General features: G+C 37.1%; 1 protein-coding gene across 2 annotated transcripts in view; it reads right to left on the reverse strand.

Annotated features, from left to right (window-relative positions):
* Nucleotides 1-5,182: 5,182 nt before the first annotated feature.
* Nucleotides 5,183-15,902, reverse strand: part of ANKRD50 (ankyrin repeat domain 50) — a 40,923-nt gene continuing 30,203 nt past the window's right edge. For both annotated transcript variants that reach the window (XM_027567304.1, XM_027567305.1), the window contains exons 4-5: nucleotides 9,880-13,430; nucleotides 5,183-8,270 (exon numbers count right to left, since the gene is read on the reverse strand). In XM_027567304.1, coding sequence (XP_027423105.1) covers nucleotides 9,883-13,430 — 3,548 coding nt within the window. In that variant the 3' untranslated portion in view covers nucleotides 5,183-8,270; nucleotides 9,880-9,882. The remainder of the gene's footprint in view (nucleotides 8,271-9,879; nucleotides 13,431-15,902) is intronic.

Below are 15,902 nucleotides of genomic sequence, written 5' to 3' on the forward strand. Positions count from 1 at the left end.
AAATTTTAGTCAAAAAAATTGACAATTCCAAGTGTGGGTGAAAATGTGCAGAAACTAGAAATCTCATCCATTGCTGATGAGAATGTAAATGGCACAACCAACTTGTAAAGATTTTATTAGTTTATTATAAATGCAAAGGTATACTTACCTTGCAATTCAGCAATACCACTCTTAGATATTTACCCAAGACCAATTAAATCATATGTTGACACAAATATCTAAATGAAGATACTCATAAGAGCATTATTCATAATAGCTAACAGGTGGAAACAACTCAAAAGTCTGTCAACTATTGAATGAATTAAAAAAAAAATGTGGTATAGCCTTACAGTGGAATAAATACTGTTCAGCATTAAAAGCCATGCTACTCAACATTAAGAGCCAGGCTACATACTACAATATGGATGAATTGCAAACCATTATGCTAAGTGAAATAAGCCAGGCATAATTGCACCTATGTGATTTTATTTATATTTCTAAAAAGGCAAAACTTAAGAAATCAGGCCAGTGGTTGTCAGAGGCTGGTGGGTGAACGGAGAAAATTGGTTTCCAAAGGGCATGTAAAAAGGAAATTTTTGAGATGATGAACATATTCTATATCTCAATTATGGTGGTACTGATATTGTATATGTATGTCAAAACTCATCAAACTATCCTTAAGGATCAATTTTATTGTATGTAAGTTACACCCCACATAAAAAAAAAATTCAGCAAGACTTACGAATACAACTATTTCTATATATAACAACACATAGAAAATAAAATAAAAATACGATTCGCGGCAGGATCAAGAAGCAACAAATTACCTAAGAATAATAGATTCACATACGTCTACAAGAAAACTGAGAGATATTACTGCAAATAATGATCAAAACAAGTGAAAGATATACAGGTTCGTTGATTGGAAGACTAAATGTATAAACAAATCAATTCATCCAACTCCAAATTGATCTGCAGTTCAGTTCAATGGCTCAGTCGTATCCGACTCTTTGCAACCCCATGAATCGCAGCACGCCAGGCCTCCCTGTCCATCACCATCTCCCGGAGTTCACTCAAACTCACGTCCATCGAGTCGGTGATGCCATCCAGCCATCTCACCCTCTTTCGTCCCCTTCTCCTCCTGCCCCCAATCCCTCCCAGCATCAGAGTCTTTTCCAATGAGTCAACTCTTCGCATCAGGTGGCCAAAGTACTGGAGTTTCAGCTTTAGCATCATTCCTTCCAAAGAAATCCCAGGGCTGATCTCCTTCAGAATGGACTGGTTGGATGTCCTTGCAGTCCAAGGGACTCTCAAGAGTCTTCTCCAACACCACAGTTCAAAAGCATCAATTCTTTGGTGCTCAGCTTTCTTCACAGTCCAACTCTCACATCCGTACATGACCACAGGAAAAACCACAGCCTTAACTAGACAGACCTTTGTTGGCAAAGTAATGTCTCTGCTTTTCAATATGCTATCTAGGTTGGTCATAACTTTCCTTCCAAGGAGTAAACGTCTTTTAATTTCATGGCTGCAATACCATCTGCAGTGATTTTGGACCCCCCAAAAATAAAGTCAGACACTGTTTCCACTGTTTCCCCATCTATTTCCTATGAAGTGATGGGACCAGATGCCATGATTTTGTCTTCTGAATGCTGAGCTTTAAGCCAACTTTTTCACTCTCCACTTTCACTTTCATCAAGAGGCTGTTTAGTTCCTCTTCACTTTCTGCCATAAGGGTGGTGTCATCTGCATATCTGAGGTTATTGATATTTCTCAGATTCAATGCAATCTCAGTCAAAATCTCAGCAAGTTTCTTTTTAAAATGACAATTGAGAAGCCAATTTTAAAAGTTCTATGGAAATGCAAAACACTGCGAAGAGTCAAGGCAGTCTTGAAGAAATGAGTGTGAAGATTCACACTGCTGTATATTAAAACTTATAAAGTCATAGTAAGTAAGTGTGTCTGATACTGGCTTGAGGATGAACAGAAAGATCCAGCCATGTAAGAATATCTGATTTATGATGAAGAGATATTAAAATATAGGGAGAGAAATAGATGATGCTGCGTTAATTTGCTATTTCATCAAGATATAACAAAAACCGATTAGAAGAAAACATAGGAGACTATCATCATGACTTTGAACCAGGCAAATACTTACATAACAGGACACAAAAAGCATAACTTCTTAAAAATATTAAATAAGAACCTCTATTAAATTGTGCCATTTTGAGTGAAAGGGCAAAGCACAGAATCAGATATTTGCATTGTGTATATTATAAAAAGAATTTACATCCAAAATACAAAAAATTTCTAGGAACCAAGAAAACCAAGGAGGAAAAACAGCAAAGTTCTTCATGAGAAACCTGTATGCAGGTCAAGAAGCAACATTTAGAATGGTACATTGAACAACAGATTGTTTCAAAATTGGGAAAGGAGTATCTTGTTTGTAATTGTCACCCTGCTTATTTAACTTATAAGCACAGTACATCATGAGAAATGCCGGTTTGGATGAAGCACAAGCTAGAATCAAAATTGCCAGAAGAAATACCAATAACCTAAGATATGCAGATGACACCACCCATAGGCAGAACGCAAAAAGGAACTAAAGAGCCTCTGGATGAAGGCGAAAAGTGGAGAGTGAAAAAGGTGGCTTAAAACTCAACATTCAAAAAACTGATTGTGGTACCCAGTCTCATCAATTCATGGTAAATAGACGGGGGTAAAATGGAAACAAAGACATTATATTCTTGGGCTCCAAAATCACTGCAGATGATGACTGCAGCTGTGAAATTAAAAGACACTTGCTCCTTGGAAGAAAAGCTACGACAAACCTAGACAGTGTATTAAAAAGCAGAGACATCAGTTTGCCATCAAAGGTCCGTCTAGTCGAAGCTACGGTTTTTCCAGTAGTCATGTATGGATGCAACAGTTGGACCATAAAGAAGGCTGAGCACTGAAGAACTGATGCTTTCAAACTGTGGTGCTGGAAAAGACTTTTGAGAGTCCCATGGACAGCAAGATCAAACCAGTCAATCCTAAAGGACATCAGTCCTGAATATTCGTTGGAAGGACTGATGCTGAAACTGAAGCTCCAATGTTTTGGCCACCTGATGTGAAGAGTTGACTCACTGGAAAAGATCCTAATGCTGGGAAAGATTGAGTGCAGGAGGAGAAGGTGGCAACAGAGGGTGAGATGGCTGGATAGCATTATTGACTCAAGGATGAGTTTGAGCAAACTCCGGGAGATAGTGAGGGACAGGGAGGTCTGGTATGCTGCAGTCCACAGAGTCACAGAGTCGGACACAACTGAGTGACTGAATGACAACTTCACAAGACAACATATACAAATAAATGAAATTCATATGTAAAAGTGTCTACTTTCTTTAATCACCTGAGGAATGCAAATTCAAATCTCAAATGCAATACTAGTATATAACCAAACACAATGAGCAAAAAAGAAAACAACTAAACACCAAGGTTGACAAAGATGAAGAGCAATAAGAGACTATTGTATATGGTTGGAGTGCATAAAAATGGATACAACCACTTAGGAAAATTGGGTGACATTATCTATTAAAGCTAATCATACACATAAGACCCAGTAATTTCACTCATCATGAAAACAATGCTTATAGATGGACATCAAAAATATCCACAAAAATATTACTGCCTGCAGAATTTCTAAGAGCCCAAAGCAAAAACAATCCTAATGCCTATTAGTAATAAAATGGATTTTTGATAGTAAATTCGCACAATGCATGCTATATAAGTTTGACAAGACAGTAATATACAGCATTGAAAAGGGGCAAACCACTATTATATATACAGTGTGTTTAAGTTTTAGAAATATAACATTAAGGGGAAGAAAACAGCACAAAAAAAGACATTGTTTGATTCTATTTCTATGAAATTTAAACAAGCAATCAACACCAATATATGGCGAAGAATAGTGGTTTTCTTTGTTGGAGGTTATGTCTAGGAAGTGGTCAACTTCTTGATCAGGGTGATGGTTCAACAGGTATGTTCAGTTTTTATAAAAATGTATAGGACAGTTACTTAGAACCTGTGCATTTTCCTGTATACGTTATAGTTCATCCTAAGTTTACAAACAAAATAGGAGTAACAGACACTCATTAAAAATGTAGCATCAGTTCTTTTGGGACATATTTTAGGATGCTTTACTGTATTAGCAGGACAGGCAGAGACTCTATCTTTTTGCGTGTGTGTGTGTGTGCACACGCGTTGTGCTCCTTGTTTAATTGGAAGATAACTGCTTTACAATGTCATGTTCGTTTCTGCCGTACAACAATGCAGAGATCCTATCTTAAAGATGAGTTAGTGGTAGTATTTGCATGATGAATAAAATTTTCCCAGAAATTCGGGAATCTATGCCTTTGGTGTGCATCTCACTACTATTAGCTGGATTCCCTCCAACTCTTAGGCAAAGGAGCGAAAACATTAGTCACTGCCAAGTTCCCAGGGTATTTCCTTGGACCACCAGCTAGAAAACTCCATGTACGTTTATTTAGTCAGACAGCTTAAAATTATTCTATGTACAGTACCACCTCTGTTAAAAATTATGAAAAATTTTTAGAGTAAGACTTTTACTATTCTAACAACTTTATAAAGAATGTAAGATAATTACAATAGAACCCTGTCATTACTGTAGAATTACCTATCAGAACATGCCTTGCTGACTTTACAAGCTATTTGGAGTATACACACACACACACACACACACACTGTGTTTTGCTAGAGGAAGCAGAAAGTCATGAAGTGACCTAAGTTTACTGAGTGAAGAATAGAAACTTATTTTGAAAATGAATGACAAGTTTTGCAACAAAACCCCCAATATATCAAATTTAAGATGCCCACAGTGTTCTGAGGATCAGGGAGCATACATGCATACAATTTACTGGATTACTGCAATTTCAGAGGTGGGAAACCTGACATAGTGAGAGATACGGTGTTACTGGGGAAGGGTAGAGAATATTAAGTCCTTATAAAAGCTTTAGGAAGATACTAAGGCTAGATCTTTTTAATTTCTACTTTCCTTTGAAAGTTTTTCTATCTCATTTTTTTCTTTGTAAAATGTTTCCAAATTCATCTCCTCAGTACTTAAAAGAAGTTAACAGACAGTTGTTTCTACTGTAAGCATGCCATGCACCTTCTGCGGATTCAACGATAAAATTAAAACAAGGTATTCTCTGTAAAGCAAATATATTTATTATGCACTTTCATTTACATAGGGATTTTTGCTTAATATAATACAAGGAATAAAATAAAACTTTTACAATGTGAAATTCAATGTACATTTTTCGGCTATTTACATACCCCCAAACCAAGGGAAAAATTCAAAAAGAAAAAGCATTTGTCTGCAACTACATTTGCTGCAAAGTGTAAATGGAGGACATTTAAAGTAAAACAAGTATTTGCATAGGCAAACAATATTGGAAAAAGTACTTACTCCTGTTTTTCGAGCAGTGAACTACTTTTGGTGAGGATTCTGGTAGGTGTGAGGGGTGAGGGGGAGGGACGCAACATAACTGGCTGTATTCTGCAGAACACACTGGGTTCTGGTCCATTTTCCTTCCAAAACCTTTCCTACACACATGGAGACTTTATTTTTCATTACTGTATTTTTTTTTTTAATCACTTCCTCTGCTATCAACTCATGACTTTTAGGAAAGGAACACAAATGGAAGGGTATAAAACTGTTTAAAAGCATATGGCATCACAGTTGTATTGTGGCAGCAGGTGATTTACAAAATTTAATGTTTTTTATTTTAAAAAGTTACTTAGGAGTTTTCTATTTATGGGACTATTTTTAGTCTCAATGGAACAGAAGTTATTTTCAGTCATGGTATTAAATAAATCCCCACAGAAACCAATCAGCAAAGCAGGGCTTCTTCCACCCCCATATTAGCCTTATCCTTACTGAAAGCCATTGCTGTTCTATTCCAAAACTTAGTTCATATAAAAACATCCAGAGGAATATTTACTTTTGAAAAGTGTATTTCTCCAACAGGTTCTCTTCCTACCAACTGTTTCAAGTGAATATAGTATGGATGTGAAAACACTGAGCTCTTCAGAAAACAGAAATCCCTTGTGTCACGAGTCATATCTTTGCCCGTTGGCCACAAGGTGCATTTTTGTAAAAACAATAAAATTAAATAAATACAATTCCAATAATTCAAGGTTTAATAGAAAAACTGGCAGCTTTCAAGATTCTCTTTCTAAAGAAAAATATACCTAATAAGAAATTAGAGCTTCCTCTTCTAAATTAAGTAAATGTACTGTATTTGAGATATGAGTAGAGTTGGTTCTAATAATAGGATGTGTTCATAGTTATTAACAGAATCATTAACACTTTTAAGGCTACTTTGCAAGAGTCCTATTAAGTGTATTTAATAAATGTCCCATAGGGACAAAAATTCAACACTTGAAACATTCACATTTGAGTTATAAATATTGCCATGTCACCTTAATATTGATTGAATTTATCTCCTATTCTGATTATGACTTACCGATGATACAAACACCCAAGTTTCGCTGACTTTAAAAAACAGAAGCAAAAACAAAAGCCTTACAGGAAGATCAAGTGAAACATTTGTCACGACCAACTACATATTTCTTCCTGTTTCTGTGAACAATGCGTCATGTATGTGTCCTTCATATATGAAGATGACATTACTGACCTCAGATACTAAGACATTTTCTAAAGATTTTTGTCCAGTAGTTGCAATGGTTTTGTGCTGAATCTCCAAATTCTCTTTCCTATTCCTCTTCATCAACAGCACATGGAAAGAATAGAATTTCTGGGTTTTGTAGGATCCCAGGGCTTTTGCAAAGATCAAACCTGCAACCTTGGTTTCTAAACAATAAATTTGACCCTCTCCAGACACGCATAAAACCCACCAAGCTAGCTCAACTGGTTCAAGTGTCCATCCAGGAGGTCAAGGTGGTGAGTCACATGCTCATCTAAACAGTTGACTTTAGTTTCCTTGGTTACAGACTTCACCCCTAATCCTGGCATCTATCATTCTAGAAGTGATTGTCCAAAGAGTAAAACAGGAAAGAGTATGTGGACAGAAAAGTGCAAATCCATTACTACTATTTAGCAAATAGCAATTAAAAAATACACCTGTGCTATGGCCGATAGGTTAGTAGTGTCATCTCTACTATGGACAACACATATTCATCAAGAATACTCATCCAACTAATCATTAAAATTGATCCAACTGATTCTGACTAGGGGCTATTTTGGACATGCAGTGATTTTACAAAACAGAAACGACTGAGAGAGAAGCCGGCATCACAGTTCAAGGTGGCAGATGTTTTACATAACTGGATGGAAGAAGAAAGAAGGGTAGTCAGTGAATTGTTCAGGGATCAAAAATCTACTCTCAGATAGACAGCTACATCTCCCTCTACACACGTGCCACTGAGGCCTGGCTCTGTCCCTGAGAATTTTCACGCCTCAGGAATGATCGTCTGTCTTCTCGGATGTGGAATGACAAGTGAGAGGAAGGTGAAACTGCATCCCAGTCAATGAAACAGAACTTTGTTCTGCCTATAGTCTGTGTGTGGGTTTTCTTTTTCTTTTTTTTCACACCTTTAGCTGAAGATTAGGAGGATTCCACTGAGAAATCCAAATTTAAACTACTTAGAGCAACTCCCTAAAATACTAGACTTTTAAAAAATCTTTCACGAAACTATTTTTTCACCTTGATGTAGCATTAAATAGAAACACATTTTTAACCAATGCTGAAGGTGTAATGAACATAAAAGAGTTGCATGATTTATTTTATTGAGTGACATTTTTAAGGATACAGGAGACAAACCATACACTACAACAAGGTAAATGTGACTGAAACAGTATGCTTAAGTTTCGTTTGCCACAGAAAGAAAAAAATAAATACAAGGAACACTGCCTTTTCATATATATTTGACCATGGCACATGCACACTTATCAAATATTAACTTAAAATACTCAAAATATTTTTCATCTTTTATCAGGGAACTGCAGTATATATCTGCATTAAAAAAAAAAGTGCTTACTCTTGGGTAGTGAATACAAAGCACACAAAATGAAATTTTTTAAGCACAGAGGGTTACATTGAGAAGGCAGCCTTACTACTTAGGCACATGACAGTATTTAAGGTAACTGTACTGCAGGTATCACATTCTTCTTTTTTTTTTTTCAGCAAATCAACAGGCATTTTATATTTTCATCCAGTAGCTGAAGAATCACTCCAATCACAATGTCTTCTGTTTCACAGAATAGGAAACTAATACAAAAGTTAAAAAAAAATTAATTTCTATGTTATACTTATTAAATATAACTACATATAGTTTTAAAATCTACATAAGAAAGGGTTCAATCCCTAGGTTGTGAAGATCCCCTGGAGAAGGGAAAGGCTACCCACTCCAGTATTCTGGCCTGGAGAATTCCATGGACTGTATAGTCCATGGGGTTGCAAAGAGTCGGACACAATTGAGTGACTCTCACTTTCACATAAGAATATATATATATATATATATATATATATATTTACTATGTAAAGCACAAAAGTAGACCTATTAGAGATTCACTAAGTATAAATTACTTAAATATTCTACAAGTGTTCACCTTAATTCATATGTTTTATTGTAAAATATATACCCACACTTAATATTTACAAAAGATATCATGAGAGTTAGAGGGCTGTACCATCAGAACTAAATATTTTAAAAATAAATCACATTGGAGAATGAATTAACTACTTTTATACGACTTATGTTTGAATGATATTTCACCAGTCCTCCACAGATTCACATTGAAGGATGTTTATTATTAGAATGTATAGGAAATACTTGTCTATAATTATACACATGTATAAACATTCATGTGTATAATTTAGCACATGTACAAACTACAAACATACATGTGTATAATTATACACATGTATATACACATGTACAAACATATTTGTGTATAATTTAGCAAAAATGCCTAATGAAATCTTGAATTTATCTCAAATATGAGAAATGTATTTCTGAAAAAGTATCCATAATATAAAATTATAATTCAATTTTCCCATTAACCTCCCCTCTATAATTAGAATAGCATCCACAGTAGTAGAAAGGAGAAAAAAGTTTTTATTTAATAAATATAACTTTGAGGTTTAAAACAATTCTGACACTTAAATATTGGTCCTTGAATACCCTAAATATCTACTTTTGATATGTGTAAATTTCACTTGAAAGATTCTTAAGAGATCTGTCATAATAAAAATTACCTTTTATGATTAATTTTTTAATTTCTTCCAGGGTGAAAAAAGGAAGGAAATTAACATTCACTACCTACCTACTAAGCATTACATACACAACTTTATTCAAACCTAAAAGGGGAACAGCCCCACCTCTGTTATCATAAAAGAACTTTTAAGGGGGAGTATGATTGTATAGGAAGGAATCTTTGATTTGAGATCCATAAATAGCATATTCATTCATTCACTCGTACAAAACATTTTTACTGAGAAACTGCTATGTGTCCAAGCAGTATTCCAAGTACATGGAATTAAGTGGTAAATAAGAGAGATTAAAAATCCCTACCCTCACAAGGCTGACATTTCAGATGAGAGGGGACAAATAATAAACATAATAAAGTATATAAACCATGTTAAGAAATAAGTACCATGGCTAATGTGAAGCAGAAAAGGGGGAAAGGGAGTGGTGGAGGTGGTAGAATTCAAATTCCAAAGAGTAAGGAGGGAGGATCTTGCTGAGAAGAGGACACAGATAGTGATGAGGTGAAGGAGCTGGCCATGTGGATTAGGGAAAAGAGCATTCTAAGGGAACAATATATGGAGGGAACCATACTTTGGATATTTATTCTTTATGTTGATGAAATGTTACCTTTTATAATGGTGTTTCCTTTTTATAGTTGAAGCTAGGGTCAGAACCCTCAATCTGAAGCTTCAGAGCTTGTTTAAGGCTTAATTCCGTCTCCGAGGAAGGGTATCCTTCTAACACTTCCTGATGCCCTCTGTCTTGTATTGTCCGTGGGACTGAAACCCTACCGAGAAAAACCTGGTTGCTCTGCAGATGATAATTTGGATTTGTCATTATACCGTTTCTCTTCTTCTGTTCCCCACTTTGTTGGTGAATAAGGAACTGCTGTTGAGATCGACCTATTTCTGGCTGAGCTGAAGGAATCATGATTTTACACTGCGAATCTGCTGGCATCTGCTTAGATGGTGCACTGGTCCCAGATTTGGCTGTGGGTCCTCTTTTATCAAACTGAGTCATTTCATATTCTAGGACCTTCGGCTGTGAAGAATTATTTTGTTTAGCTTTTTTTCCAGCTGACCCAGATTTGTTGGAATTTTCTGATTTCCCCCCTTTATTCGTTTTTGTTGACTTCAAGCTGGGCTTGACTTGACTCCACTCAAACTCACTACTCGGTGAATGATGGCTCTGGCCCAAGGACTGTGTTGTGGAAGACGGGGAGACAATCGACTGGCGACTTCTACTGCGCGGCAACGAGTGCTGCTGAATTTGTTCTGTAAATGACAAGCTGTGGAAACTGTCGATTGGCACTGTTTGAGCCGTTGCTGTAGATGAAGTAGTTCTCAAAGATGAATTTTTTGAGCTTTTCAAGGAATTATTTGACAATGATGACTTTTGCCGATCAACTGTCGAATCAGGCGATTCTGAAGGAGAACTGAATGCATGAGCTGGCCCGTTTGGCAAACTGCGCAACGAAGGCTGCGCTTCCCCACCACCAGTGCTGCCTGAGCTGTTTGATTTAATTGTTAGGGACTGCATCTTCGATGACACTGACTGTAGAGGCTTTTGCTCCATCGTGTGAACAGGAGATGGAGAACAGCCATTCAAGCTGGATGCACCATATTTTTCTAATAATTTAATTATTTGAGAGTGTCCGTTTTTGGCTGCAACTCGCATAGCAGTACGTCCAAATTGATCAGCGTGGTTTGGATCAGCACCGTGCTCTAATAAAACCTGCACGACGTCAATGTGTCCTTCCTGGGCTGCAATGCAGAGCGCGGTGGCGCCCTGATTACACGTGTGGTCCACCACGGCGCCATGTTCAATGAGAAGCTGCACCACTTTGACGTGGCCCTGCCAGGCTGCAGACTGCAGTGCAGAGCGCTTTTCATTGTCAGCAGCATTGACATCAGCATGATAGGTGATCAGAACCTGCACCATTTCCAAGTGGCCTTGCCAGCACGAGACATGAAGTGCTGTCCTGCCTTCAGCATCACTTGCTTCCACATTTGCACCATTTTCCAAAAAATACTCAGCCATTGTAAGCTGATTTTCTAAGGCCAAAATATAAAGTGTTGGCCTACCATCAGCATCTTTGTAGTTAACATCAGCTCCATGGCTAAAAAGCAATTCAACAATGTCCCGGTGTCCTTCTAACGCAGCGACCCGCAGAGCATTTCTTCCATCATAACCTCTCTGATCAATGTTGGATTTATTCTCCAGTAATATTTGAACACAGTCATAATGACCCTCTTGTGAAGCTAATATGAAAGGTATCCGCCCATCGTTGTCGATCTCATTTGTTCTAGCACCTTGTTCAATAAGTGCTTCACATATTAATCTGTGGCCTTCAAAAGCTGCCATGTGCAAAGGTGTCCATCCAGCATCATCTCTGTGATTTTCATCTAAGCCCCGGTCCAGCAGAGTACGGACTACTTCAACGTTTCCTTGGGCTGAAGCTATGCTAAGCACTGTTCTCCCTTCACTGTCAATGCTGTCCACAGCAGCACCCCAAAACAAAAGCGTGTTTACAACTGAGGCATGACCCATAGAAGCGGCAGCTAGGAGGGGTGTACGCCCATTGTTATCCGTGTGGTCGACATCAGCTCCCCCCTCTAGAAGCAAGTCAACCACATCGACATGTCCTTCATAGGCAGCCACCAGTAGGGGCGTCATGCCATCTTTATCGCAGTGATCAACTTCAGCACCTCGATCAATCAGAAGGCTAACGACCGATGCATGTCCTTTACTTGCAGGAACACAAAGTGCAGCCACAGAGAGTGCAGTCCTGCCGTCGACATCCTCATGATTGACTTCTGCTCCGTGATCCAGCAGGTGTTCCACAATCTCTCTATGTCCCATGTAGGCAGCCGCTATCAAAGCAGTTCGGCCTTCATTGTCAGCTTTGTTGACTTCAGCACCATGCTGGAGCAAGTTCAGCACAATATCCTCATGTCCTCCCCAGGCTGCTGCTCTCAGAGCTGTTCGGCTGTCGGCATCTGCACAGTCCACTTTTACGCCAGCATAAAGCAGTGCAGACACAACCTCGGTGTGACCACCCCAAGCTGCGGATCTCAATGCTGTCCAGCCATCCTGATCGGTGTGATTAATATTTGCTCCACAACCAATCAGACAATTAACCACCTTGGTATGTCCTTGTCGAGCAGCCAGGGTAAGCGGTGTGTGTCCGTGAGCATCTTCTATTTCTAAATCTGCTCCCCTAGAGACCAGTAAATTCACCACATCGAGGTTGCCACTGTAAGCCGCATTAGCCAGTAACGTTCTCCCATTCGAATCACACTGATTTACTGAAGCTCCATTGTCTAATAATGTCCGAATGGAATCCTCTCTTTCTAAGGCCTGCCGGACGATGCATGATGTGCGATCATCTTCGCTGTTGACATGAGCGCCAGCTTTCACCAACAGCTGCAGCACTTCTTGTTCCTTGGGTATTAAAGTAGATAGGGAGTCTCTGACAGGTGTGCCATTCCATATCATCCACAGAGCTAACTCAGCTGTCTCTAACTGTAAGTTCGAATTAATTAAGTGCAACGCAAATTCTTGTGCTTCCAATGGTGTTAAATTCTTGGCTTGACAGGTATAACTCATAGCCAACATTCGGTGTCCTTCTGCTGCATTGCATAAATACTTCTGAGTGCAGTGTTTCACATCCAGGAGCCACTCTGCAAAACTGTAGTGAAACAGTATTTTAGTATTTCCAAGTCCATCAACAAGAAGTTTGGAAAGGACATCTAGCTTGCGTTGAAAGTCTTCCAAGGTTAATGACATATTTTTTGTCCATACTGCATGATATAATTCTGTTATGGTCAGAGGCCGGCAGGCTGCAAGAATCACATTCAAGATAGGCTGAACCTTTGCAAACTGTTTTCTTACGAAAAGTCTTTGACACAGCCAGAGATACAGACCATTTAGAGTTCCTGGGATGTCACGAATCTCTCTCAACATAATAAAATTTTCTACAACTCCATCGAGAACTCGTTCTAGATAAAGAAAGCACCCGCTACTTTTAATGTGCAGTTGATTTAACATCTCTGCAGTTTCTTTCGTGAGGTGTTGTCGCAAAGCTTCTTCTTGATCTAAACGATGAAGGATGTACTGCTGAACATCCTTAACGATATATGCCTTCCGAAGGTCATCTAAACTTATTTTTCGAAAACCTAAGGACAAAAAAGTAGGTGTCAATTGAAAATGATTATCAAAGTTGCCATATTTCAAAGAGAATGTGTTCAACATGTGACAAACTAATAATCAAATAAATTAATAGCAAGTCAATTAATACTAATAAACAAGTCAATCAATACCTAGAAATATAATAAACAGGTTTTTTTTTTTCTTCTGGAAAAACACGCTGATGACAGATAAATTATTTCATTTTACTGTCCACAAAGCGAACTATTTATTTGTTTAGTGGTTCAGTGCTCCTCTCAACTTCAACTAAACGCTTATCATTAGAGCATTAGAAATCTTTAGCTATATCCAAGCACTTTGGGAAGTTTTTTTGATCCCTCTCAAATGATTAGGGAAAAAAGCTGCAGAAGACATAAATAAGATTTGTTTTTATAAGCTGATCTTTTCCATGTGAAAAATTTACATATGTCTCTGCATATAACCGAATGTACACTAGTCTTAATTATGGAATTGAATATTTGCATACAATTAGAATAGCACTTGTCACCACCTTTAAATTACATTATTTTACATGTCACTAAATTTAAATAATTAAATCTTAGATTGTCAAAAACAGCTCCAATCTGAAGATACAACTTGGTTAAACCATGTTAACAAAACTTTAGCACATAAAAATAAAGCAGCTTAATAAAATTCAAACCAACCTAAAAGCATACTAGTTAACCGCTATTCAAAACTCACTTTAAATTCTTTGAAAGGAATCATAATTTCATTTTTGGAAGGGAGATGATATCCTGTTTTATAGATATGGATTTATTAGACAATTGTGTAATTCATCTTCCAGAAGAAAAAAATGCTGAGTGAATGAACTCTTTCTTAAGAGGAATAAATCTAGAAATGCAGCAAAGATCAGTGATGGTCAATTAGTACTGAGTAAAATACTCTCACTCAACTGAATTAAACAAATATGAATACACACACACACACACACACACATATATATATATAACCTACTATATTCCAGGTACTATGTGAAGAAATGAGACTTGGATTTTGTTATCAGAAGTCAGTAAGAACCAAGACAATAATGTGAGCGGATTTGTATTCTGAAAGACTATTCTAACATCACTAAAGACAAACAGCTCGAGTGAGTCAACACTTGGGGCAAAACTTTTTAGAGTCTTTATTAAAGTCTACATAAGAATCACTAAAAGCTGCAACAACCAAAGCAGTGGCAGCAGCAGATAAATAAAAGCTGGATTTGGGAATCAGGAGAAGATCATTCCAGTCAGAGGGAAAATCAAGCACAAGCCCCTACAGCAGAAAAAACAGATCTGAAAATAACAAATGTTAACCGACAAAAATATAGAGAAAAGGGAAATTTCATGTTTTGCCGGCAGGAACATAAATTATTTCAAGCACACTAGATAGCAGTTCGTCAAAATTAAAGCTCAAAATGTACATACTCTATTCTCTAGTAATTCCACATGTTTTTATCATATAAACTTATAGCACATGTGCACAAGAAGGTGTGTTTAAGCACATTCATGAAGCATTTCTTGTAATAATGAAAAACTGAAATAATGTCCATAAACAGAATAATGGAAAAACTAGAGATTTATTCATGGGAAGGAATAATATACAGCAGTTAAAAGCAATGAACTGGGTTTAAAAGTAGTAATAGAAACAAGGCTCAAAAACATTGTTTTTGTTGTTTTTTTTTTTCATTTAGTGAAATGATAACAATAGTAGTGATACATTTATGAAGCACTTATTATGTACTAGGCATTGTTCTAAGTCGCATAATAAGACTTGTCATTTAGACTCACACACAAAAATACTCTATGGGGAAAGTAATAGAAACATGTAATAACCATCGATTCATAGATGAAGGCACTGAGGCACAGACTGTATTGGAAGTTGCATAAGGTCACACAGCCAGTGAATGGGAAGAGCTAGGATGGTGTATGCAGCGTTTCATTTATGTAAAATATAAAAATAGACAAAATGAAAAATATGAGCTAAAAGGACAAAAATAAACCAATAACACTGGTTGTCTCAAATGAAGAAGGGAAAGAAATGAGATGAAATAAACCAAAAGGGGCTTCAACTTTACCTGTACCTGACATACTAAGAGATATCCAAGTTCATCCTGTTAATTCCCTGACTTTTATCAACTCAATTTCCAATAACAACAAAACAGAATAGCATAATGGAAACCAAATCAAAAGGTATTATTAGTAAGGCAATTGAAAAGAGAGGGAATAAATCTGGTTAAAGGAAGCCGTTTTAGCAAATTAGTAAGATTTCACCCTTATGTAAGATGTACAGAACTATTTTAAAGTGATATAGCTAATTAACCAATAACTTAATTATTATCTCCCCAATTACACTATAAATCCTGTGAGTGGTCCTTGTTTTATGCTCCTTTTCATTCCCACAGCACAAAAAAAAAAAAAGCACTTTACATAATCTAATAGGAGTAAGCACTTTACTGTGGG

This window comes from Bos indicus x Bos taurus, chromosome 17 (genome assembly GCF_003369695.1).
Source record: "Bos indicus x Bos taurus breed Angus x Brahman F1 hybrid chromosome 17, Bos_hybrid_MaternalHap_v2.0, whole genome shotgun sequence".
NCBI classification, from domain to species: Eukaryota; Metazoa; Chordata; class Mammalia; order Artiodactyla; family Bovidae; genus Bos; species Bos indicus x Bos taurus.